At 38.1% G+C, this 27,905-nt stretch overlaps 2 protein-coding genes across 2 annotated transcripts in view; one reads left to right on the forward strand and one right to left on the reverse strand.

Moving 5' to 3' along the window:
* Positions 1-27,905, reverse strand: part of MAPK8 (mitogen-activated protein kinase 8) — a 137,691-nt gene that overhangs the window by 66,666 nt on the left and 43,120 nt on the right. The window lies entirely within an intron of this gene.
* FRMPD2 (FERM and PDZ domain containing 2) overlaps positions 1-27,905 on the forward strand; it is a 74,323-nt gene that overhangs the window by 11,066 nt on the left and 35,352 nt on the right. The window contains exons 3-22 of the mRNA XM_027672262.1: positions 626-783; positions 1,710-1,775; positions 2,988-3,173; positions 4,038-4,164; positions 5,898-6,029; positions 8,891-8,975; positions 12,255-12,405; positions 14,007-14,078; positions 14,743-14,917; positions 15,646-15,796; positions 15,893-16,031; positions 16,924-17,076; positions 19,219-19,404; positions 20,278-20,434; positions 22,895-23,105; positions 24,008-24,111; positions 25,110-25,208; positions 26,287-26,394; positions 26,516-26,632; positions 27,107-27,342. Coding sequence (XP_027528063.1) covers positions 626-783; positions 1,710-1,775; positions 2,988-3,173; positions 4,038-4,164; positions 5,898-6,029; positions 8,891-8,975; positions 12,255-12,405; positions 14,007-14,078; positions 14,743-14,917; positions 15,646-15,796; positions 15,893-16,031; positions 16,924-17,076; positions 19,219-19,404; positions 20,278-20,434; positions 22,895-23,105; positions 24,008-24,111; positions 25,110-25,208; positions 26,287-26,394; positions 26,516-26,632; positions 27,107-27,342 — 2,813 coding nt within the window. The remainder of the gene's footprint in view (positions 1-625; positions 784-1,709; positions 1,776-2,987; positions 3,174-4,037; positions 4,165-5,897; positions 6,030-8,890; positions 8,976-12,254; positions 12,406-14,006; positions 14,079-14,742; positions 14,918-15,645; positions 15,797-15,892; positions 16,032-16,923; positions 17,077-19,218; positions 19,405-20,277; positions 20,435-22,894; positions 23,106-24,007; positions 24,112-25,109; positions 25,209-26,286; positions 26,395-26,515; positions 26,633-27,106; positions 27,343-27,905) is intronic.

Here is a 27,905-nt window from a genome sequence, read left to right on the forward strand (position 1 = left end):
ACTGCATGTATACAAGTTCAGTGTTTACAGCAGACTACACATCCTCATGCTGCCATTCCTGCTTCACACCACTGGGACCAACCTCAGTGGATCTCTGCAGTGATATTTTTTAAGAGTATTCAGACATTTGCAAGTAGAATCCAGTCCATTTCTGAGACACCTTCAGACAGATTTTTTCAAGGAAGAGAGAGGGCAAGATATTTCTTAGGAAGGAGTTCAGACTCAAGGACCCACAAGGGTGTCAGCAGGGGCTGTGCCATCCAGGGCTCTATCCCACAGTATCCAAAGAAGGTGATCAGAGTAGGTCTGGGGTTGATAACTGAGAATCCAACCACCACACAAGTTTGTAGTAACAAGGCAGGTCAGAGGTCAAGCTGGGAAACTGAGTCAGGATCAGGTGTGGTGTGGACAACCAGGGTCAGACAGCCCAGTGATCAGCAGGCAAGGCCACAGTGACAAGGCAAGTCTGAGGTCAGGCTGGGAAGTCAGGCAAGGCATTCTGGGTACATCTTCAGGAAACATCAGTGATTAGTTTGGCTATACAGGTGAGATGCCAGAAATATGATTTTCTTAGTGCAGTGAATTCAACACTAAGGTCTCCCTTACCTACCTCAATATTTTTCAGACCCTGCCATCTGTGTGATTTGCCCATGGTCAGTACTACTGTCTGCTGAAGGAAATTTGTCCTTCCAAAACAATGCATCTCAGACAGAAGCTCTGCCTTTCAGTCCACCAGAACTGCTCCACAGACAAAGTAAAAACCAGCGCTTTGGACTAACAAAGGTGAGGTATATTACAAAGTAAATCTTGACAGTACCTCTTGAAGACAAGCTTGTGAGTTTCAATGCAGCATACCAGGTACCTGCTGCCCTACTCAATTTCTAATATGACTAATCAAATTAGACTACAGTTAGAAAGATTTACATGTGTCTTGCCATTGCATTTGCATGCATGTCAACATCAAAATCAATTTTGAACATCAGTCCTCAAGATCTGCAGAAACGTATTATTTGCAAAGGCCCACAGAAAGGAAGAATATTTCTATGAATACTGTTTCACCAGATATGGTAATTGCAATCCCAGAAGCAGCAGGACTGCAGTATCCATACAATCAGAGAGTTGAAGCACTTCCAGGAGGTCAGAAATATATTCAGCTTTGTGGACAATTTATTTTTCTTCTCTCTGGCAAGACAGTAAGATACAACACTCAGGTACCTAAAAGTCTTAAATACCACTCAGACCACATCAGTGCATACTTCCCTCAGGCAGAACAAAGTATTTTCAGATTCCCACATAACTGATCATTTAGAGACCAGGCAAAAACATGACGCCGTGGAATAGGCAGCCCTTAGTCCAGTAATTCTTTTCCTGGATGTGACTACTAGTCAGTCCCACAGGTAGGGGAGAGCTTTAATTGGCAGTGGGAGAACTTCAAAATTAAGAAAGGAGTTCAAATGTCTTTCCCTACTTAAGACATTTTTGAATAGAGGGCAACTCGGCTCAATCCCTCAGGCTGGACATTACTAACTGCATGCTACAAGAGTAACTATTGTACTTTCAGATAAGTTTAGTCTAATTTTAAAAAACAAATTATCTGTTTGACTTACACCATTTTGTGACCAAAGCCACAAAAAGATGGTATCTCTAGTATGAGGCTTTTCTGTACTTAATATTGACTTCACACAGGGTTTTCTTTCCTGTTTTGACAGATGTTGGTGTATTCCTTAGGAATGACCCTCTATTGGTCAGCAGATTACCAGGTTCCTCCAAACCAGGCCAGTAACACAAACTGTTGTTTTCTTTTATTCTGGTAGGTTTAAAGATCGACAGGGATAATCTGAGGTCTTGGTAAGAGGGGCTTAATGTTTTGGATCACTAGAAAGAATTGGAAAGCTTATGTCAAGATTCAGTCTGCACCAAAAATACCAATTCACCCAAATCAGGAAATTTAGTTGGACCTCATCTTTACTTTCCTTTTTTTTTTCCTTTTTCTTCAAAAACCAGAATTGTTCTCATTAAGATGAATTATACCTCAATTTCAAGAGTGAAGAATGTTTATTCCAAGACAATAAGGAACAAGCTACCCAGGGAAGTTGTTGAGTCACCATCCCTGAATGTATCTAAAAGATGTGTAGATGTGGCACTTGGGGACATGATTTAGTGGTCGATTTGCCAGTGCTGGGTTTATGATTGATTCAATATTAAAGGTATTTTCCAACCTAAATTATTCTATGATTCTATTATTCCAAGATAGGAAGGGCTAAAAGAAAAATATCACATTGGCATGATTGAAGTGCTGTGCACATTTATGTGCTTTTTCAAAAATAGGATGCAGGATTAAAGCTAAGTAATTGTCTTTATTTCTGAGCAAATTCTACCAGTATCTCTACTAGCTGAAATTATGAATTTCTTGCTTACTGGGAATCCTTTCTAAGACTTGTAGCACACATTTTGCTTCATTTATATATTGATGCTTTTGGGTGCTTGTTCTTGATTTGAAAAGCACAAGCTTTTAGTAGATTTAACCTCCCTGTCATGTGTATACATGTTCTAAGAGAAAAGGCTTTATAAGTTAAATGGCCCTAAAATTTAAGTATCTGGTCTCTATGGCAACAGTTTTGGCGGGTATAAGTCCTCACCTTTTTGAAGCTAATGCTACCACATATCTTACTTGCAAGGATCTTTGATTCACAGTCTAATTAGCAAAGCTCTGGAGCAAACTGAACTGTTGTCTGTCACCAAGAAGCGCCTAATTGGGCTGATGACTTCTTAGAGATGCCAATTCCCTCCAAGGCTATCCTGGATCCCATTAGAGGCTTCATTTAGTGCTGTTTGGCTGCTTGTCTGGAATGTTCCCAAAGACTAAAGGAATTCAGTGCCTATTTCTCACTCAGGGTGAAAGGCTTACAGAAATTCCTGGTCCCAGTTTACACAGGATTTCAATCCCCTGGGAGATGTTATTTAACACTACTTCTATTTTGGCTCAGTCCCTCCAGCTGAGTGACCAACTACACACACTCCTGCTAACACTTTGTGAAGATCTGCCACATAAAAGACTTTCTCCTGAATCAATTCTGGAAGCATGTGAGGCACATCAGAAGGAATCTGCTTCCTTACCGGCGAATGCCTATGTAAAGAAAATGGTCCAGTTTGCACTGGGAAGTGTCAGTGAGGTAGGTACTACTCTCATACTCTAATCATCTCCATTTCTCTGGTGAGAGAGGTGACAGCAACATGGGATATAGGTAAACAATTGGCTGAAATTAATGTTTGTATGGATTAAGGAAGTGAGATTTGTTTCAAAACTTCTAAGCAGGAAATTGAGTGGGCATGTGTACAAGCAAATGAAGCAATGAAGCTGTCTCAGACATCACTTGTACGCTCCTGGGAAGTGGAACAAATCCAGCTTTTGCACTTACAGTATCTTAATTTCTTTGGTTAATACTGAAGCAATCATAACCTTTACAGGGACTTCATATTGGCCAAAGGAATGGACTGTAGACAAAAGATTTCTCCATTGCCACTCTGATTTCAGACTTTGTGAAATTCAAAGAAATCACATTTACATCATATTGAGAAATTAATTCATTGTCCTTGAGTGGAACTGAACATTTGCCGTGCAATCAAGCCTGACCACATGAGGTCTTTAATATGTGAGCACCTGGGTCTTTTTCAAAATTTGAAATATCAAAAAACATTTTTATTGACAAGCTGCAAGACAATGGAAGAAAACACACCATAATTTTTTTTCTGTTTTCAACCATTAGTCATTAACATTCTGAGATGACTTTTCCACTTGCACTCTTTACTACTCTATTTACTACTGTTACAGAGGGTGTCCCCTCTTAAACTCAGCTAGCATGAGAGCATGGAGCCAACAATACTCAGCCCAGCTTTGTGTTAATCTGAGAAGATGAAGTTGTTTATACAAAGCAAATCAGCAGCCTCTGACAGCCAGAGGGCAAGGATCACTTCAGTATGAGAGTCTAAAGTCCACATATCAAATGACATTGACTCGCAAGATTCCTGTCTTCTAGATAGAGCAGGTGGTCACCGAAGACAGCACAGCCTCCCAGCTGAACAGGAGTCATGTGATAAGGAAAAGGCTGCATGAGAAAATACCGGACACCTCACCACTGTCCTCCCAGATGAATTTTCACCAAGGTAAAGAAAGATTTGTAAGCTGAACTGTCTAATAAGGATACAGCCAGCCTTTTCTGAGTCTTTCCCAAGCTAGATGAATTGTTTAATTTCATGCTGTAGTGATTACATGTAGTGTTGGATAGGATAGTTATTGCTTTACATATAAATTACTTCATGATGGAAAGACTCTGAGGCAAGTCAGTGAGGTTTCTTTTCCTTGTTCCACAAAGGACAGTACTCTCAGGGCTGCAAAGCAATGATAACAAATCAGCTTGCACAGATTCGACTCTCAAAACTCTTTGCTTAAAACCTGTGCATATAAAACACCTCTACTTTCAAAACTGTTTTTGTGTTTTGTATACTCCAGTGTATTTTTGAAGGTTGGATTCTGTGAGGTTATCCTGTTGCCATTAAGGAATATATATTCATCCTTCCTATTTGATTATTCATGCAAAGATTTGTGGTTTCTTTTTGATTTAATTTTTCTATTCAAAAGATGTTTTATAAATTCACACATGAATTGCTGGATTGATTTCAAGACACAAGGCCAAATCCTGGTCACTATATAAATAAAGCAGTATATACCAACTTTGTATTTCATTTGACTAAGATCAAGATTTTATTACCTCTCAGAGTAATTATCTAACTCTACCTTTTTTCTCATCTCTATATTGTACTGTTCACTTCAGCAGAGATCTGTGACTCTGGAGCAAGGGAAATGTTGGTCCAAGCTATGCAGGCTTTTTCTGGATATGCTCAACATTAGGCATATGAGCACTCCAATTCCTATTCAGCAAATCACACATATGTTCCATTAAATCAGTTAGAAATCAAGCACATGCTTAAATACATGTGGAACATTTCTATTAGGTATTATAAGAAAAGGAGATTATTTTCAAAACATACAGACAAACCACCTCTCAAAACATATTGGCTCACTTACTCAGAAACTGAGCTTACAGTTTCACACTTGCATAAGCTGGTGGAAAGTCTGCTGCTCCCCCTATTAGCCCCAAATTCCTGCCATTTTCCTTACACTCATTCTAGTGATTACGTATCTGATGTGATCTCTGTGTTTTCCAGGAATTTAGGTCACTTGGCTTACACTTGCTGAAGGACTTCAATGAATTAGGATGTTGATTACATTGAAAACGTGTGAGCCAGACTTTACAAGGCAGCCTTCCATTTCTTTCCTTTTTTTTTTTTTAATTAAAAATTATCACCCTCAGAGATTCTGTAAAAGGATAAGAGACAATGCAACCAAAGTAAAGTCAGTATGCAAGAGAAATATGTACTTCCTTATGACTTAGGATGACCCCTTAATGGAATTTCTGCATCTGACTGGTAGGGGATTGTGTCTAGGCATTGTCCATCCTGCACACAGAAAGAATGCTTTATAGCAGAAGGTTTTGGGCCTCATAGTATAAGTAATGAGAACTTTGCAGGTTATCTGCACTTTGTAACCTTTCAGTTAAACATGTAGACTAGAATTAATGTATTAGATTTGTTTTATTTGGAATGGTTGAGGAGAACTATGAAAACTATTTTTGGTCAGAATAAGATTATGAAAGTAATAGAAGTCACCAAGCTTTCCCCAGTCCTTAAGGAACTGTAGTCAGTGTTAGAAGACAGACAGACAGACAGATGTGGACTATATAAAAATTAGTTAAGCCAAATGTTATTTACATTATCATGCAAATACAATGATTTATAACTGAAGTATGTGATTCACCATATTCCTTTTCTGTTTCCAGATAAAGGGTCCAGATTAATGAATTATAGTCAGTCAACAGAAGATTACAGACAACTCTCTGCAGACTATAGTGACTCTAATAGTATTTCTGAAAGTGCATCTTTGATACTGTCTAACCGAGGACACAGGAGGGGTAAGATTTTTATGAAAGATTATGTTTATGAATTATGTATTGATCTTTTTTGTCCTTTGTTTGTATATGTGGGACTATCCACGTATAGGTATACCAGGTGATAGGTACTCCCATGCAACTTGTGGTTATATAACTTGGGAGGTATATTTGTGCTAAGTCGTAGAGAAGAAAGATACTTAGATTAGGTTCTTTTTCACTTGTGTCCTTATGTAAAGCTATATATTCCCTGGTTACCATCCAGCATCATCATATTTTTCTTGCTTTATGCCTCTTTTTCAAGGTGAAGCTGTTCAGCAGATCACAAAGTCTGAGAGTATGTTTATAGCACATGGGGTCTTGATACAGAGGAGAAATGGTGGAGCTACCCCACAAATGCATATGATGGGCAATGCCAAGATGGCAGCACTGAAATCAGTCGAATCTATAATACCTAAGTCTTGGAGGGTGGAGATTAATGTTTCTTCAAACCCTTTAAAAAACAAAGGGACTGATTCTGAAATCTGAGGGAAAAAACAAAAAACACTTTGTTTTCTTTTCATTTTTGTCCTAGAACCATTTTATATTTCCCGCTCAGCGTGTTGTTTTTGTTGTACTAAATGCCAGGTTGTTCTTCTGATTTACTTTGGAGATATAAGAGTTGGAATTTTATCTTCACTTTCAATCCTTTTGTGGCAAGAACAGCATGAAAGAAACTGTTTAGGAGAGAATTCATTCAGTGAAGACACTGTGTTAGACATCATTCAAGTTCCTTCCCAAGCCACGTAAATCACAGTGTAGGGGGATGCTATGAAGCAAAGAAGGGAATTTAGCAGGAAGGGGAGCACTGCTGTGCATGTTTATCTTTATGTATTAATTGGAATCTGAGCTAGGATCACCTAAACAAGATGTTCATACTTCCCAAGAGCAAAGAGTTGCTGTTGCTCCAAAAATGAGGAAAGCGAGGTTAGTTGTAAGCTGCTGTTAATGCTCTCCTCCTGAAAGATACTTTTCTGAAGCTCCAGAATTGCAGTCAATATCAGCAGCAATAAAAACTTGAGACTGCAGCTTCTCTGTGTGTGACTCATATGTGTCAGTCACATACTTAATTGCACACAGTGAAGGTAAACTTAGTGTTTTGTAAGCCCTTTCAAAAAAAAGATTTGGTCATAAACTGGACAAAGGCTCATTCCAGTGACTTTGTGTATGTCTCAGTCTCCACTGAAACACTGGTAGCTGTTCATACTCAGGATTTTGTAATGCAGGACTCTAAAAATACGAGTTGACATGGAATGTGAGAACTTGTTTACCACAGACGTTCTTTCATGAGATAATATATTAAAAAAATGCATTCTTCTCTGAAAAGAACTGCTACCATTTAGTAGAGCACCATTATCAAGGGAGACCAGTACCTCTATCAAGACTGTACTTTTAAAGATATAATCAAATAATAATCTACAGGATTGACTACTTTGAGGGCCACATGTTAATTTAACATCAGGAATGTGTTAAATCTGTGATCAAAGCATGGCAGTCTGGCCACTGAAACTAGCCAAGTTGTCCCACTGCCATAACAGCTGATACAGAAAAACTAAGGGGAATTTTATGTCCTTGTCAAAGTATTTTTGTACAATTATGTGAAAAGCACAGTGTAAGCAGAGAATTTTGCAAGGTTTTCTCATTAAAAAGCGTGTCATTTTAGAACACGGGAATGAATCTTAACTTTGGTAACTAGTTTATCTCAAATCTCACATTTTGTCACTACCATCTGCAGCTTGGAAAAAACTAACAAATGTTTGTGCTTATTTTAGGAACATGACTGTAGATTTTCTAGTTTGTAAAACTCTACTTGGTTGGTTGGTATACTAGAATTCAATGTCACGTTTTCATTTGGAATTCAAAGTGAGGTCTCAGGGTGTAGTGCATGGATGTTTTATCCGGAGAAAAAGCTGACCTAAATGATTGCTTCCACATAGCTCATCTTATCACGCTGTCTTTCTGCCTGTGTTATAGTTTAATATGTAATTCCTCAAATAAGACCAATTAAATTATCTAAGTGAAGTAAAATTTAACCTCTCCCTCCTTCCCTAAATCACAGAATCACAGAATATGCTGAGTTGGAAGGGACCCAAAAGAATCATTGAGGCCAACCCTGCACAGGACCATCCCCAATAGCCACACTGTGTGCATGAGAGCATGATTTAAAACATCTTTGCTGCTACAAAAATCATTAATAGAGCTACCACTTGCATACCCTTTTTGGTTCTGCCTCTAAATTTCAGCTTTCATGTATTTGAACAATGCAACACCTATCCTTTCTGTAGCAGCAGAGACTACTGAAGGTGAAAAACAGTACAAATCTCATTTGCTAAGAACTCACAAACCATCCTACACTCCCACCATATTTTTATGATGTAAAAACATTCACAATATGTTTAATGTACCAAATAACCGGTGGAATATTTACAAATATTTCCATTTCAGTGATTTTATACCCTACTTCGATTAATCCAGAGAAATGTCATGGCTTTTTCCACCCAATTTTAAATAGGACATAGTTTCTGAGGAGGAGAAGAAGTTGTTTCACAAATTACCCCCATACAGATGGAAACTACAGCCATTGTACCTATGCAGCTATTTTCTAAATTACATTCACATGAAGGATTATGAAGAGGAAGTAACAATAACTAGGGAACTGGGAATACTGCTGGTAGTATTCACTTAACCTTATTAAATAGCCATTTATGTCCAAGTGAGGACAGTAGCCAGTCTAAAAGACAGGAAGTAGGCAGTATAAATTTCTTGCCTGTTTTAATTGTCCCAACATTGGATGCTAAGTGCTGCTACAACTGCTTCGATTGTGAAATTTCCTTTATTTATTTCAGGGAGAGTTCCAGAGATGCACAGATCATGTGACCCCACACTTAGTGGGTCAAGGACACAAAGTAGCTACAAGCTCTTCATAAACAGGTAATCTCAAGTCATATTTCTACAAGACGAAAGCTGTTTTATAACCAAGTGAAGCAGACAACTAGTGTGGCAATGCCACTATCAGAAAATGCCTGGATTGCCATCTGGGCTGTTTTGATAATAGATACTATTTATGTAGAATAAATACCTTAATAATACATCATATTCTACTATGTAGAATAAATAAATAATGTGCACCTAGACTTAATTTGGTTGCAAGTGGAACAATCCAAATGCTCTAGTGAAATGAAATTTGGACCCTGAACAATCCATATAAAAAAAGCACATTCAAGATCTCCACCTTTACTCTTTACCACTGTGTCCTGCCAGATGCCATGGGCCTCCCAGAACAGCTGCCCCTGGCTGTGCCTCCATCAGAATTGGGCAAGCAGCAATAGCCCTCTGTGACTGAAACAACTGGGAAGCAGCTCCACAAAGACTGTGGAAGGTTGGACTTGATGATCTCGCAGGTCTCTTCTAACTTTAATTATTATATGATTCTATGAAGGGAAAACCTGTTGAAAAGCTATGAACAGTCATCGGTTTCCCTGCCAAGGCATTCTGGCAGAGTCCTTATTTTTCTGTATTCAGAATTTGGATGTGGTTTTGCCTTGCTATCACATTAGCAGAGGCCTTATGTGTTCTGGAGTGGTTATGGCAGACCATATGATCCATAATTTTCAGTGGCCTTTTGCATTTCCATCTAGGTACTTAGACTGATTTTTCTCACTTGTATCAGCCGCATCCAGCCCTGCACTACTACTTTACTGAAGAGTTATAGGTAACCCAGGGACACAAGCAGTAAAGACCTCTGCTCTGCCATGAGGATTAGCCTCATTTCGGCCATGGCATGTACAGTAGTCCTGTAGACACCGACAAAGAAAACTGAGAATTGTACAGCTGATACTAACTCCTTTTCAAAAGCCAGAGACACACCACTGCTGCTAAACAAGAGTTTTCTAGACTGGGTGTTAGCACAGTGCAGCTATAATCATGGCTGTTTCCAAAGAAGAAGAGATGTCAGTACTGTTAGCCTCTAGGCACCACAAAGACCAGAATCCCATAGTTAAGCACAATGTAATCCCTACAGACATCCCATTTAATAGAGTTCTTGACCCAGTTAAGCAGGAGTTTCTTCTTTTAACGGTGAGTAATTCAGGCCCACAGGAAATGCTCCATTTAGATCAATTCCCAGCTAAATGTATCCCAAGTAGACAGTTTGAAATTCCTGATAAATCAGCCAGGGTAATCTGGGTGATATGAGATACCCCAGCACACCTCTAAAACTGCAACAAGAAAGAATAACAATCGGGTTGCAGGATAGTGGCTGCTTTTGTGAAAAAAGAAGTCTCTGTGTACCCGTCTAACTATGCACACACATATATATGTGTATATAGACATCTATATATGCATCTTATACCTGGCAATTATATCAGTAACAGAAGATTTATTTTCCGAGTATTTTGGAGCAATAGCCATGCCTCTGATTAACAATTTGGGTATGATCTTGATATCCTTGATATAAAATCATGATGCCAAGGACAAGTTCCCCTCCTCTGCTGAAAGATGAACTCTCTTCTCCAAATTTCCAGCAAGCTGTTTCCCACAGAACTTCAAGGACTGTAAGCCCCACTTTTGATTGTAAGCATCTGCAACTGAACTTCTACCAAGGTCACCATCCTATTGCAAGTACCTGAACAGTAATGGAGATGAAATAACCACTTTGGAAAACATCAGTTTCCCATGCAGAGGGACAACCAATACAAAACTTAGTGATGGATTTACTAGCTATAAAGCTTTTCATCATGCTCAGTTCTGTAGGCAGTCCAACTGATATTTACATGTTAAGCTTGTAAGTATATGCAGGGCTCTGGGCTATGTATAAAGAAGACACAGCTGTCAAATCTGGCATCTCCCACCTCACAGGACTAATAACTGAAAGTGTTTTCCACAGGAAAAGAAATCTTTCTTAATAAAGAATCTTGGTTTTTGAGCTAATAATATTTTTATGCTCACAAAAGTCACTTCAGGTAATTTTTAGGCATATTTCTTAGGTAAATTTTGATGTTTATGAGGTTGTATTGATAGAAACAAAAATATCTAGATATCTTTATAGACAGAAGAATGTAAACTAGGATATGATAGAATAGAACAGAATAGTTCAGTTGAAGAGACCTGCAATAATCACCTAGTCCAACTGCCTGACCACATCAGGGCTGACCAGAAGTTAAAGTGAGTTATTAAGCATATGTCCAAATGCCTTTAAAATGGGCCAATGACCACCTCTCTAGAAAGCCTGTGACAATGTTTGGCCACTAAGTAAAGAAATGCTTCTTAATATGATATCTGAACCCCACGGAATGTAGCTTTGAACCATTCCCATGTTCCCTGACACTGGATACTAGGCGCAGGAGATGAGCAACTACTCAAGTACATTTGTTAAAATTCTTTTGAAACTCCTTGAATAGTCTCCTGAAGCAAGTTTGCAATATGCAAAAGAAAAGGATGAACTTTGGAATAATGAAAAAGCTTCCATGTGACTTTGGCATTTGTTAAAAAATGTAATTAACAAAAATCCACCTCAACAAAACCTTTCCTTCTGAGCCACATAATCATTCTTTCCCCATTGACAAGAGTACATAGTATATTTTAAGTTTATTCTAAGGATACATGAGTCTGCTCAGGTGGAAAACACCATTACTTTGTCCGTTAAAACTGTAGTTCAAAGACAGCTTTCTGATCTGAGATTTCACACATCTTCCTAGTAATTAAATTGAAAATTCCCTCAGTTCCCTAAGACATTAATTTATTCTAATGGATTAGTATTCAAATAATTTAATTACCATTCCTGGAAAATTCTGAATAATGTAACAACTAATTATAAGGTTTTCTGAAGCTTTTTCTTTGGGAATATAAGAAATGAGAAATTTACTTAATCCTGTAGAATTCCAAGAAGGGTATGGGGCTAAAATTCTTTGCCTGTTGGCTTCACCAAACTTAAACCAGCTAGATCTGACTCACCAAATTAAAAAAAAAAAAGGAAAAAAAACCTGCAGAGTTTAGATTTATTTACAAAGGGCATCAGTAATATTATTCCTGTTAAATTATTTTTCTTTTCCTTTAAAGAAACATTTAAGAACTTATACCTGACATTACCCTGGACTTCATAATACCCCATAATATTCCTAGTTAATGTACCTTAAGCTCTTTGTCCTCAAGTCAGTGCTGTTTTGATTGCATGCTATATATATATTGCTCACTGTGACATTTCTGTTGAAGGTCGGTCAGTGCTGTAGAAGAAATCCCTGGTGGAACTCAGAAGAACGGCCGACAGAACCTGTTAAGCTTAGGTTCCACCTTCTCTGTGTCTACGAAAGACTACACAGCAGCTGCTTCATCACAGAAATGTTTGTTCCACAGGAAGGAAAAGGTGAATGATGAAAAACACATAGGCTGATTTCGAAATGTAAATACCACTAAAGAGAAACCTCTCATCTAATTGTTGTTCAACAGTGACCTGCATATTAGCTGCTGAATCATCTCATTCTATGAGTATTCTAAATTGACAGACTCCAAATCAGGCATGATCCAGTTGTGATATCTCAGAACTGACAACAGTGAACAGCTCATGTTCATAGAGACCATGCAAAAGCTGATAATTGAACCTTCTCTAACTACATGTGTGATTTCTGCAAGCATCAAACACCATATGGACTGTTTTCACCAACCACTTTAACAGGAGCTTCAGAACAGCAACAAAATTTACAAAGATACTGAACCCAAACGTTTGCTGGTCAATGGTGCTCCAAGGACTTAAAATTTTTGTTACAGAAATCATAGGCTAGCACCAAGTGTGCCAAACCAATAGTTTTCCTAACTGTCTATTTGTAGTTGCTAATTTGTTGTAGGACTCTGTTAAATGCGAAGGGTAATGTTTCTTTGGCAGCTGAATCACAAAAATCCAGAAATAACTGAATCACAGAAAACTCCACAATGATTTTTCCTATGGAGCTTTCTCTTGTGGAAGAAGGGACAGGTTTTAGGCCGATGAGCCCTTTCACCTCGTCTCAGTTCAGAAGCTCAGGACTGACCAGTGGCAGACATTTGGTCAAGAGCTTCAGTTAGATAGTTTTGAAAATTATCCTTTTACATATAAATTTGGTTTTAAATTTTATTAATATGATTTTTATTGAGATAATAATTGAGTTTCTCAGAAGGAGTTCAGCAACTGTTATAACAAAGTGCTAGTCTCTCTTTAACGTAATATAAAAGTGCACTGTCTGTTGGCAGGACAATAGTATTATTATGAAATAAACCCTAAATTTTTTTTAAAAGGATCTAAATGAGTCAAGTTACTAAGTCATGGACAATGGCTGGAAGGATTCACATCTTATTGCTTGCATATTTTTAGTTATTTCTCTCTGCATAAGGTATAGATAAATCTGGTGAAAACCCAATGTGCAAAATTACTTGAGGTGGATACTCAGCAAGAAAAAAAAAAATCTTGCCCTGTTAAAGTTTGTTGATGTAAAAAAAAATAATTAAATGTCTACTAATAAGAACTATTAGTCAACCTTTATTATAGGGAAGAAAGCAGCTCTGTTTTTCAGTCTGGTTCCTATGTAAACCAGGCTTATGAAATCACAGTGGTGTGTGTGTATGTGTTTACGTGTCTGTGACTGTCCTCAGAGTAACTTGAGAATCAAATGGGAAAAGATCTCAGAATAAATTAAGTTTCTATAAGTGTCATGAAAATAGGTGCATTGTAAAGGAAATTAATCTTGGTTAAGTGCCTTTATAGAAGAAAAGGCTTCAGCATGAGCTTACCCCCACTTAGACCACAGAGTCCCCACACAGGAGAGACCTCACACAGAGAGAAGTCTTCAGTCAGCATTTGCACATTATTAGACACTGAAGCCAATTAGCTCCAGCACATAGATCAACAGAAATGGGTTTCATTGATACTTGTGTTTGGGATTTTCATTACATTATGGAGAAAATTTACTAAATTTCTAAATTTCCTCCTTGCAGTTTTCAGGTCCAGAATTTATTATTTTGTCTGGTGAACCACCAGTGACCTTGCAGCTGCCTGGATCAATTGTGGTAAGCAAGTACATCAAGAATTTAGGACTAATCTAGCTATCTTTTAGTTGGGGGTCTTTGTAAGTTGCATCGAGTCCCAACACAATATTCTCGCCATGTCTTCCTCTCAAACCATATTACCTTCAGAGGTATTGAGACTTGAAAGGAAGTGATGTAATTCTCACTGTTATTTAGGTATTTCTGTTAGTTTAAAATAAGCTTAATTTATCCTTCTCAGCTAAGAATGCTCACTTTAGCCCAAGACTTTTGAGACAAAGATTATACAACAAATATGCAATGTGACATCTAGTGCTGATGTATGGGACTTCTCCAGCTTGCAGCCACATCCTTTACCTTTCATTGAGATAAGGTAAAAAGCTGACAGCATACAGCAATAAAAATGAGGGCAAAGAGAATTTGGAATTACCCCCAAATCTAAAATAACCCTGGTGACTGTAGAGTCTGGGTATGGTCAGCTGTTTTGTTGGGATTCTCTGGGTTTTTTAAAAATTATAAATGTTTGTGATATTAACTTATGAGAAGACAGGGAATAGCATAATGTTGTGACCATTTCCATGAGGTTATGTAGAGATAGGAGACTAAGGGGCCTCAGTAATAAAATGCTGTGGAACCTGAATTGCTTGTACTTGGCACTCATTCTTCATTCTTTGTTGTATGTTCTTAGACTAAAAAAGGGAAATCCTATTTGTCCCAAAGGGATCTCAATGTGATTCTACTCAATGGGCAGTGCCTTGAGGTGCAATGTGACATCAAGACCAAGGCAAGAGATGTTTTCAACACCGTGGTGGCGTATGCAAACTTGGTGGAACATTTCTACTTTGGCTTGGCTTATCTGAAAGGTAATGAGACACAGCTAAATACAGCAACAGCTTTCTCCCTCTGTGCCTCTGTAGTCACTTCATTAATGAGTTCCAGAAAGATCTTTTAAGATCCTCAGATGAAAATGGATATAAAGCTTAAGCAAAAGTAAGGTACATTGGTTTAAACTGTACTACACTGAGGTAAAGCATGTCTATCCTAGAACTGTGCATATTACTAGATGATATTCCCAGTCAGAAAAGGCTATGTCCCAGCCTTGACCTGGAATAATACTGAGCCATGTAGCTCCAGCAGAAATTCCAGGAAGCACTGTACTGAGGAAGGCTGACTGTCTTTGTCCCTAGATAGGAGTACAGGTTCAGCTATGTAATCTACAAACCCACCTCTCCCTAGTCCATTTCTGGTGGTAAGCATGGCTGAGAAGCAAACCTTGTGCCTAGGGAATGAGGATTACAATGGGGTGCAGAACCTAAATGGTGAGCAGAATACAAGCTCCATCAATTCTATGTATTCCATAGATACCACACTAATCCAGCATCTAACAATTGTCATCCTAAACTACATACTATTATCCTAATTCTCCATCAAAGAGCAGTAAGTTAAGCCATGACACAGAGAAGTAAATCTCACTGACATCCACAATCCATTTTATATTTTATTGCTGGTGATGCACTATATGAAGACAGCAGAACTTTGAGCTGCTGACGTATATCCAGATTTATTACAGAACCCAACATTCTCATTTCAGGTAAAGAATTCTTCTTTTTGGATGAGGAGACCAAACTCTACAAAGTGGCCCCAGATGGCTGGAATGACCAACCCAAGAAGAAAACCTCTATCATTAATTTCACACTCTTTCTAAGGATAAAATTCTTTGTCAACCACTTTTATGTTATCCAGTAAGTGCACAGTTCTGCTGGCTTCAGGAAAAACAGTAACTTTTAGGGATACCCTTCAAAGCTCCTCCTGTGTTCCTAAACCCTTTTGTATTCCAGGCACGGCTTGACAAGGCATCAGTTTTACCTGCAGCTTCGTAAAGATATTTTGGAAGAACGATTATATTGCAATGATGAGACTGCCCTGAAACTCGGCGCTTTGGCTTTACAGGCAGAGCTTGGCAATTATGCTTCTGAGGTGTGGATAAATAATACAATATTTCTCTGAGGTCTCTCTCAACAACTTTTGCAGCTTTTGTTTGTCACATAGCATTTAAAGAAGAAATGTGAATAGCACAGAATTTCATTTAAGTCCTCCAGTTAAATCCTCCAGATTTAATTAAAAGAATTACAAAATTTTCCCAATTAAGGAGCAGTAATGAGCCAGGTGAATTTGGCAGGAAATATGGCAGAATGATGAGAGATTCTTTATCCTTCATAACTGATAACATATCCTAGAAACCCCAGAAAATCTGTAGAAAATTTCCAATATAGGCACAGCATGGAAGTGCAGAGGGGCTTAGAGGGTAGTAAACATGGAAGAGAAAAACAAATGAACACTCCAGAATTCACAGGTGTTTTATGTGTAGGCTCAGATCCACAAGCCACAAAGACAGGAAGGTCACGGATGGTATATCTGAACTAGTTGTGCTAGTTTTGAAGTGTATAGAAAATATCCATTTATGTTCTCTTCCATATCCTAAGTTATTTAAATTAGTTATATAAATTAGTGTAGCTCTACTAATTGAACACTGAGTGGTCTGATCCATCTGGTCGGATGCATCATGGCCATGTAGGTTGCACTGATGCACTGTAGCTGTCAGCTCTAAGTGTGGAACATACTGTGGGACACACCTTTGTCCTCTCTGCACAAAGAAGTGGTATGTGCTTTGAGCACCTGGCTGAGCACAGATACAAGAGACACAGGCTGTCAGGACTCTACCTGTTGTTCTCCACCTTCCTCTAGGAAACAGGGTAGTTTCAGCATTTGGGCCACCCCAAAAATGAAATGCAAAGAATAAGAAAAGTCATGTAAGAACAAAAGGCTCTTGTTTCTCTGGGGTTTTTGTTTGGTTTTTTTTTCCCCACAGATGCATGGAAAGAACTATTTTCGTGTTGAAGACTATGTTCCAGCAAGTCGAATAGAGAAAATGACCCTGGCATATGTACAGCGAGAGCTTGCTAAATTACATCGTATGAATCGTTCCCTATTTGAGGATGAAGCTGAACTAGAATTTTTAAAGGTAACTTGCCATACCCCAAACATTATTTGTTTATTTATTTTGAGGTAGAAAGCCCCTCTCTATTTAGCATTTTCTATTATTTCCTTCTTGCCTGATACAGTGGATTTTAGATATGGTGAACAAATTTAAATAGTCAACAAAAAACTCTGAATTTCATTCTGCTGTAGATACTTTCACTGAGAGTTTATATAAAGTGTTAAAGCACATTTTAGTGTATTTTCAGCATCCTAAGGCTTGATGCAAATTTTTGGCATTTTACTAACATGTCTGGGTTCCAGACGATTATAAAACACGGGAATAAGCCCTTTTTTGGACTTCTGAAATTACATTAGCTGTTCAGCCACTTTCTAAACATGTAGTGATTGTTTGTTTAAAATTATCTGTGAACCCTGGAAGTGAGGAGGGAGTTCTCTGAAGTATTTTCTCGCATGACTATATCTCTAGGGCTCAAAAGTGTCATGATGATGTGGGATTTATTTTTTTTCCTGCTAATTTCTACTTCTCTGTAAACTTCTCTGCTTTCCATCAAATGAAAAATATCTGAGATTAAATAAGGGATAAATATTAGGGCCCATTTTGCTGCAGTGCCACATGCTTTTATTTATAGCATCATTTTATTTCAGTTGCTATTTAATTATATTAGTTCCCCATCTAACACTGCCAGTGGAATTGAAGAAATAGATTGAAGCTTAGTCTTAATGACAGTCCCATCATGTGTGGCAAATCCAGTGAAGAAAAGTAGCTTTGTCAGTATCTGTTTCAATGAATAAGTCTATAGAAGGAGCCAACACATCACACAAAGTGAGAAAGATAGCCCCCATGGCAAGAACATGTAAATTCCAAATATGAAAGGGATTAAAAATTAAAACCCAGATTCAGCTAGTGATTATAGATGCCCCAGTTTTCAGGACCTGAACATTTGTACTATGGATACTTTCTGAAAAACGGATCTTCTTAAAGTGTTTTATTTTGGTCACTGAAAATTTCTATTCATGGTGTAAAAGTCATTTAGGGGTTCTACAGCAGCTTCCCAGAATGAAAAAAAAGTTTTAGCATAAACTCATGTTGATCTGCAGATCACAAAAGAGGACAGTAAACCCTCCTCATATTCTATAGTTCTGTAAAAGGTCACATTTTAACATTTTTGAGGCCAAGTACAGGAAGTAGAAAGACAAGCATCAACACCCAGAGCCTCTGGATGAGTTCCTCAGAGTATTCTCTGCACAGTTTGAGGGCTGGAGCAGAAGCTGGCTCCTCAGTCCCTTGAAGTATAATCCTACTTAACTTTTTGCCCAGAAACGAGCACTGTGGAAGAAAGAAGTGACACTGAAGATCTATTACTATAAAGTCTGGCACTGAAGGGATATCTAAGGCAGTGAAATTCCATCCAAAGACATCACTATATTTAGGTGAAATACTTTGAGGTACAATTTAGCCAAACCTGTAACTTAAGATGCTGGCAATGGAAATATATAATGTCTTATTTTCAAAGATGATAGCCATGAAGGAATGGGCATATATACCTGAGTGAGTTTGTTGCAAGCTGGGACCTGTAGTGTCACTGCAGTTGAGATTTCCAGTTGACCATCACTGTTGCAGAGAGGAAACCCCACAAGCCCATAATAATGTCAGAGTAGCCCTGACAGCAATATATTAGTAGTTTTATCAAGATCATCATATTTGCTATACCTCGTGGTTTCCGGGTTTGCTCAAGGAAATAGAAAAGAAAATGGAAATAAACAAGGTTTCACAGTAGTTAGCTGCACTAATCCTGTGTGGATTTCTATTCAGAAATGCAGTAGCAGAAATGCTGAGCACCTCAGTGCCACTGTAATGTTTAGATGATTGTGCAGGAAGCTACGTAACACCCCTACATCTTCAAATGAAGTATGCGGGAAGTGTTATTTCAATTTTACACATGGAAAATTAATGTATGTAGTGACTCTATGACATCCCAAAGTAAGGTGATGACTCTGTGAGGCAGTAGGCATGAAAATTTGGTAAGGGTTTTCAAAGGATCCTTGGCAGAGTGAAAGAACACTCAGTGAAGAGACTCAAAAGCATTTCCTCTCCCATCTACCTGCCTTTTCAGTAATGAATGTTTTTCAGTAATGCCTGGTAAAAGTCCTTTTTCTCTACAAGGTGACTCAGCAACTTCCCGAATATGGAGTGCTATTCTATCGTGTGTCCCAAGAGAAGAAAGGAGCAGAAGGGGACATAATCCTGGGAATCTGTGCCAAAGGCATCATTGTCTATGAGATCAAAAATCACACAAGAATTGCCAGTTTACGATTCCAGTGGCGTGAAACAGAGAGAATTTCAGCTCATGTGAGTTGGAACTAACTGAATCTCGTCTCCACTTCATGACTTTACTCCCTTTCTTCCTGCCACTTTGCATTAAGAGCCAGAATTAGACTCATTCCATACAGGCAAGTCATTTTTGAAAATAGTTTCAAATCAAAGCTGGATCTGGATGTGGATATGAAGATACCCAGTTCTTCATGACGTATAGTTCTAGAGGTTTTTTTGCCAAAACTGGAGTTAAATTACTAAAAAAACTGAATAATCTGGTGTTGACTATTACAGAGAGACTATGTCGAACCTCTCTATGCCATATTGCGTATTCATTCCTCTCTTGTCTTTACTGCTCTCTCTTTTTTCTTCTGTTTTCTTACCTACACCAGGTAATAGGATCATGTCTCCTGCTTCCAGATCTCATTATTCCTATCCCCATCTCTGAGTATATTAACAAACTAGTATTGGTGACAAGATTGTGATCCTTTCTAAGTGGGATTTTGACATTAGAGGTATATCTATCTACTGTCGTACGATCTAGGTGTCAAACTGCATATTTCTCAGCTTGTTTGCTCTCCCAAAATGGTCCTGCTGCCCCTTGAAGATATGTTCGTTTTCACATTAAATTTGTTTAATAATTTTAACATCTGTAGGGCCAAATTTTTCAGTTCTAGCAACCTGCTCTCAACGCATTCAATGTCCAAAGTCTCTTGACTTGTCACATAGAAGATACATGGACACCTTGCTAACGACTATTGAATTTACAACAGGCATTTACTGCACTCAAAAGGCTTGCAGTCAGGCATAAATACAACTGGACAAAACAAGATTATATAAATGAACTTTCAGTACCTCAGTGTAGTGACTGACATAAAAAGCAAACTGTGCTATTTTTTTTCCCTTCAGAGAAAAAAATTCATGATTGAAAGCAGCTTCAGTGGCAAGAAACACACCTTCATTACTGATACAGCAAAGACATGTAAATATCTACTGGACCTCTGTTCTGCCCAGCACAAATTCAATGCGCAGATGAATTCTAGGCAACTTCGGCAAACTTCGTCAGGTGAGGTATAAATGCACTTTCATTACTGGGCCCATAGGACAGGGTTAGGTTTTAGGAAAGGTGCATTCACCAAAGCTGAGAATTAGAACCCGCCACATTAGTTTCAGTCTGCTGAAGTTAGAAAATAATGTCTCCTACTACATTGGAAGTTAGAGGAGTGTAAGTCTAGCTTGGCATATGCATGTGAATGGGCATGGGTAGCAGGTGAAGAGGGGTTCTCTGATGATAATAACAACTATGTAGCTAAACTCAGATTTAAAAAAAATAAAAAGCATGATTTCACTTCCCTTCAGGAGACCTGCTTAGAATTATACCTCAAATGTAACATGAAAATATTCCACATAAATTAGAACTATAGTAGTGCCCAGATATGCTGGAGCTGAATTTAGTTACCTTTGCATAAGACAGGGATTCAACCCTACAGTTCAGTCCCAGGACAAAACCGCTAAACCAAAGGCACATGAGTCATACCCTCTCAACTATGTAGCTGTTAGCAGATCTTATCTTAGATTTTGCCATGTCTGTGGAAGATATTACTAATACCTTCTTAAGACTTCAGATTTTCCATAGTTTCTAAGACAAGGTTCTGCTCAACCCAGGGCAGTCACATAGCACTTCTCACCTGCAATTCTCAGCGTGTTCTGTAAAGATGGGTGAGGATCATTATGGGGAAACTGAGGCACATAAGAAATAACAGTCAAAGCTGACCACTGTCATCACTCTTGACTTCAGTGAAGCAGCAGGAGTTTTCACTAGCTCATAATTTCACTGCCTTGAACAGAACCATAATCATTTACAACCCCTGAGTGTTTGACCCAGTGAGTCCTAACAGGAGAGTCAAGTGTCATGCCTTATCTGTTGGCATACTCTTTTCTGTAGTAAAACTGTAAACAAATTATACCATGGGATATAACAGAACTACTGAAATATTGCCTCCTTCTCACTAAAATCATTTAATGAAAGGTGAAATTCCACCAGCACAGTTTTGTTCCCACGGAAAAAAATGCTAGGATAGCATTTAGGTTCAAAGCACCTTTTGTTGCTTGATGCCTGTAGCTTCAAACATAATTTAGTGGAGCTGTGCTTTTTAGCATGCAAATGAGTGCTAACAGTAAATCCTACAGTTTCCTGTGTCACATTTGTTTGTAGTAATATGTCCTAATAAAAATTATTACATTCCATATATAACAGAATAAATGATTGAGAACTAAGAAAATTATAACCCAAGTCCTGATTACAAGTACACCAAATCACTGGAACAAACCAGACTTACACAAAGCATGTGACCACAGGTTCTGAGGTTCAGTGTGTGCTTGCTGTCCCAGAAAAAAGCTTTGTGAAGGCAATGACAGACAGTAGTGCAAAATGCTGCTTTTGCCAACACAGTGAGGTTGTAAAAGATTATGAGACTCTTTCTGCATGCTTCTGCTTCTGTTGCACTGTTCAGATGTCTAAGTCACCATCACTTCAAAACTTGATAGCAACCCCCTGCTTTGGAATCACCATAGCAACTCCAGACTGCACTAATACTGTGGACAGTTAAGCCTTCTGATGCCTTAAGAAATGCCTTTGATCAAAGCCTCCAAGGAAAGAGGAGCCTAGATTTAATGCTGCAGAGTAGTGTTCTAGAAAGTTGTATTCAGGTTAATATTTATTAGGAAAACACATGGGAGGTTAGCTGTCATTTATAAGCAGAATTAAAGCCCATATTGATGCTGGCCTGTATCAAGCAGAGTTTTTGTCTTCAATTGGCTCCTGTTCCTCTCTTCTCCAAATTCCCTCTTCAGACCACCAGCTGAGAACCTAAATAAATTAATGCCTCCTTAAGCACTATCTTGTTTCAGAAAAACAAAATCCTTTTTGTATATAGCAGAGCCCAGGTGTCAATAAGCAAGTAGTAGATTTCACACGAAAGTGGAAAACTGGCCACCAAGATGGTCCCCTAATTAACTTCACTTGTGCAAATCACTCAGCTCTTTGGCACCTCTCTGAACGTTGGAAAGTATGTGTGAGTAGAGCTCCTGTCTTCTCAGATATACATATAATGGAGGGGAGGGCCTGTGAAGGATCAGAAATTACTACGAAGATGGCTAATTCAGACTTTGACAGATATGTTTCATATACCAAACATTTACAAAATACACATTACAGAGATATTCAGGTTTAAATTATATAAGGTTGTACATTTCATCTGTCTTTGTGAAAAGTGAATTTGTAGTATAATTCACAGAAATGAAATCTAAATACAGCATATGTTTTCTGTGAAAGAAATGGATTGAAAACTACTCACTCCAAGGCCCAGATATTCTCAAGGATACAAGAAAAATATATCTGTAATGTTGATCTTATTTTTTTTGGCATGTTCAAAAGGTTAGATGGAAAGTTCCTTTGAGCTTAAAAAGATGGGATAATATCAGTGGATTTGTCTTTCCTTCCTTCCCTCTCTCCCTTCTTATTCAGAGGACAGTAAATTTGTGGAAATAGACAAATCAAATTCTGCATATGCAGCTCAGCGTGAACACCTTGCTCTTATCCAGAGACTGTCTCGTTCAGAGAATGTGCTCTATGGAGCAAACCTGGAAAACCTTTCTGCTGGGATGATGAGCAAATCTTGTGATAACCTCAGTGTGGAAACCAACAACAGGATGAGAGACAAAAGCAATCTTGGCAGGTAGGTTTGCTTTTTCCTCTAAATGTGTGTAAGAATACTCAGTCATAGATTATATAATTGCAAACCTCTGTGGTAAACTGTGAGGCAAACTTTTTTTTTAAGTTTTTATTGTGGTCACACCAAAAGTCCAGGGGCTCCATGGTGCCAGCAGTAGCGCAAACACAGATAGGAAACTAACAGACTAACAGATAAGAACTTGAAAAAGTATGACATTTAAATTTGTACCAGACTCAGGAATGAACCATTTACCAGGTTATGGGGAAGTATAAAAATAAGGGAGAATAAATGTAAAATCTGTTTGTGCATCTTCTTGGAATGCAATATGTGAACTAAATGCACAGTGGAAGCTGTTTTTGATCAGGAATGGAGGAATCAACTTGATTCCTCCATGTCTAAAGATGCAAATCATAGGGAACAGTACAAGAACTTCCCTCTCCTCATTTGTGTTGGTACAGTCACCTGTGTAGGTGGTTACTATAGCTGCACCCAGTCTCAAGGCCTGTGATGAATTCTAGTGCCTTTCAGAATACTAGAAGTTAGAATAGAGCCAAGAAGAACATGAATTACCAGGAAAATTTTCAGACATGGTTTTGTCTAAATGAACAGCAGAGCTAAATGAATCATGCTGAGGCTATGCTGTGTTTTCCTGATGCCTGCACTCAGCTCAGAGAAAAACACAGGGAAAAATCAGTCATATGAATGGTCTAATGGCTGCTGTTATTTAGAAGTAAATGCTGGCAAGGATAAATTACCTCTCCCCTACAATGAAATGCGTCCTAGAAAATCAAAATACTTGCTGAAAAGATATAAACATGTGCCTTCCCAACTTGGCACTGACAGACTGACAATGAAGGGTGCTAAATACCTTTGCTGATTTGTTATTGTAACATACCTTCCTGCAGGTCCTTATCAGGCCTATCCCAGTCAGAAATGCACATCAATTTGAATGAAAAGCAAAGGAGCTATGACTACCTCTCTATCCATTCGACTCAGAACACAATCAGTGGTGAGCATAATAATCATAAAGGGAGACATTATCCTTCCATATTTGTTGTTTCAATATCAGGATACCAAGATATATTCTACTTACAGATTAAAGAATAGCCTTTTGTACTTCTAGTCCTGGGAATTAACCCAGAGTTTAGCAAGACGTTTTCTTGCCTTTAACTCCTGCTTTCTGTCCGGATCAGTGGTAAGGGACTTCATGATAAAATTATTCTATAATGGTGCCTATTGCTCTACAGAGACGTAGTTCAGTACACCCAGAGACTCTTGCACAGGGCAGTGTCCCTGTGCTCAGAGGTTTGGTTTGCAGTTGAGATCTACAAATCAATATATAATGCATAAGACAGCATAGGCTCCAGGTGCTCCTCTCTTTTTGCATTTGTGTGACACTAACTGAACTAAGGCCTGGATACCTAATTTTCTAACAGAAGCCATATTGCATGCACACAGTGAGCAGATCTATGGAATATGAAGCTATGCTTAATTGGTTAGTCCATTTTAAAATTAGAACTGCACTTCAAAAACACTGTGGCAATTGCACAATTTTAAGTAGTGTTAACAGTACCGAAGTCACCATTGCAATCAGTGTTGGTTGGATTGCACCTTCAGAGCCAAAAGTGCCCACAGGCTGGAGTTTCCAAAGGAAGCCATAGAAGATTTTGTGTCCAAATCGTGGCCAGCTTCAATGGGCGCTACATGCCTGACTCTTTAAACATCCTAACCTTAATAAAAACATTGCAGAAAAATGCATAGTCTCACAGAAAGGAATATTATAGGAAGAGCTTACACAACCCTGTACATAGACTTTTCTAAAGAATGAAAACTTCTGAACACTTGTTTGAGCTTCCTTCCTGAATTATATTAATTCAGAAGTAGTGGCAATGTTGAAATCAAGGACAAAATGTATTTTAATTTTTGGAGCTCCAGTTTTGTAAAATATATGAATCTACTGTCTCCCTGCATTAATCTACATTTATTCTAGCTGTTTTGTTTCTGCAGCACCTGCATCACCAGCCATCCAAAAGGAAGTTTTTCTAAGTGGTCTAGAAAGAGAAATCATTTGTGTCAGCCTAAAACGTGACCCTAAGAATGGATTTGGTAAGTAAGGAACATATTCCTGGGACTAACAGATCCTGTGCTAACACTGATACTTGCTGAGTTAAGCTGGGCAAGACTGTAAACTTGTTCTCCCCATTTATACTTCTTATAGAGGAAGACTACCAGTCTTTGTAAAGGATTTAGAATTTCCAGGACTGAAAAGGACTAAGCACATAACTCAAGACCATCATGTTTTAAGAGGACTAACTAAGGCCACAGAGATCAAGGGGACCAAGTGCTAAGAGTAGAATGAAAGGAACATGGTTTTAGTTTTGTATCTGAAATACATGTGTACTGATCTTATTTATCTTAAACCTTACAGGTTTTACCTGTGAGGGTGCAAAATATACATACAAAGTCAACATGAATGTTTGTCAACTTTTGGATTTTTATTTGGATAATTACCATCTAGTTATCTAATACTGTAATAACACTATCCTGTTCCTGTGGATGAGTTCAGAGGACCATCCGGTTTCACAGCTGTCCATTAATACAACTAAAAATCAAATTTCTAGATGGTGCAGGTCTGTGGGTAATATTCTAATCCCAAACCCAAACTCTTATAGCAGTGAGAAGAATATATTCTGCAATAGGCAGAGCTAGGATAGTGAAATTGAACTACTTGAAAATAGATTTAATTTTCTTAGATTTCTTAGATTAGAGGTTTACATGGCCCACCTTAGATTTCCTGGTTGCATGATGTAGAATAATGTTAAAAATTATCTGAAGAGCTTTTATACCATTTTGCTCCTGCAGGTGTTAAACACTGCAGGTCCACCTAAGTTATGACTCTTACAAGAAAGTAGTTGGGGGTCTTTAAAAGTAGGAAGCCAGGAAAGCATTCTTACTGAGAAATTATATTTAAATAGCGACCAAAGTCACCAGCACACTTTAATTATAATGTAAGTTTAAAGCTCTCCCAAATCAAGACCTTGATGGCATGTAAATCAGAGCTCCCCATTCCTCAGACCATGTATAAAACTTACACCATTGGAGTAAGAGCCTTTTGTGCTTCTAAGGTTCATCTTTTCTAATACTGACAGTGTCTCTGCATTCTCATGCTATCTCGTTTTTGCAGGTTTTGTAATTATTGGAGGAGAAAATGTAGGAAAATTAGACCTTGGTATCTTTATCGCTTCAATTATCCCTGGGGGACCTGCAGACAAAGCTGGAAATATCAAACCAGGTCATTATCCTTAGTTTTTAATTAGAATTGAAATACTTTCATAGTTTAAAGTTAGCTACTCTGGATTTATTTCCTTATTTAGATGTACTTTGTCTTGGTTTTATCTTTTTTTTTTTTTAAGGCGGACGACTCATCTCTGTGAATAATATTAGCCTTGAGGGTGTTTCATTTAATACTGCAGTTAAAATCATACAGAACTCTCCTGATGAAGTGGAGCTCATCATCTCTCAACCCAAAGGTATAAAGGCAAATGCCTTTGCTGTCTATGGAACACTAATAGTTAACTCAGGACACTCATATTTATTAGGCACTGGGATGTAGTAGTAGTTTCTTGCTACTCAGTGCCAGTTATAATAACTGCACTGGCACATGCAAGCAGTGAAAATAGTCAACTTCTAGCAGGTATCATGTGATCTCTGTTCTATGTCAGTGTGAAAAAATCTATTATGGCTGCATTGCTGAACACTAAGGGAATTTTGGCGTTTCTTTATCTGATGGAGAGTCATAGTCCTCTGCAGTGATGAAGCAAACACATTTCTCCACACTTATAATAGCAGCGCTCCACTGTACAGTGACTAACTCATTTTATGGATCAGATTTCACAATCAGTTGAAATAGGAAGTTACTTTGTCCTCCTGTTCCGGGGTATAACAATATTTGCCTTCAAATTTACTTACATTCAGCAATGTTTTATTTTGGTATGGCTTTACAGACTTGTATGAAGAAGGATTAAATGAAGAAAAGATTCTATCAAGAGGAAACAGCACTAGTGGATCCGAGATCTCTTGTGTAGACAGTGGGAGAAAAAAGATTCAGGATTGTCATACAGCTCTCCCCAAAGAACAAGACATAAACATAGGTGAACTTGAGAAGACTGTTTCCCGGAGTTTAGCACCAAAATTGGGCTCTAGGATTCCAGCTCCTTCAGCTGATAGCCTGGATGCAGAGGTAACTGAGATTTTGATGCTGCTCAGTAATGTTACGCCCAGCATATAACATATAACAACATAGCAGCTATTAAGAATGGAAGGTAACTGAAAAATTAAAAACATGTGAAAAGGAGAATGAAAACCTTGGAATAAATTACATTGGAAATGTCAAAATTATAGACACGTCTGAAATATGTGAATGGGGAAACTGTTCTACAAAATGTTATTAAAAATTTTCCCTCCTTTTCCAGTGGAGGCACAAAGTTTTGATTATTTTCTCAAACTCTCTTTTAAGTTTTCAACCAGTCACAGAACAACACATTTTGTGTCTAATTTCCTACTATTAGACATCCTCCCTATATATACTCAGCTTATGCACATTTAGACAGATTGTATTTTGAGTACCAATAGCATAAGCTTCAAATAATATCAGAGATATAAATTGTATCATTCCAGGTTTGCAGTGACAGCAGGATCAAATCCTTTACATCTTCTGCAAATGCTCTCTTCATTTCCCCCCCCTCCTTTTTTCTTTTTAAACTGAGATGCTGTAATGTCATTAGTGTTTATATTTTTGAGACA

The sequence above is a fragment of the Neopelma chrysocephalum genome, unplaced genomic scaffold (assembly GCF_003984885.1).
Source record: "Neopelma chrysocephalum unplaced genomic scaffold, ASM398488v2 Primary Assembly neopelma1_97390, whole genome shotgun sequence".
NCBI lineage: Eukaryota > Metazoa > Chordata > Aves > Passeriformes > Pipridae > Neopelma > Neopelma chrysocephalum.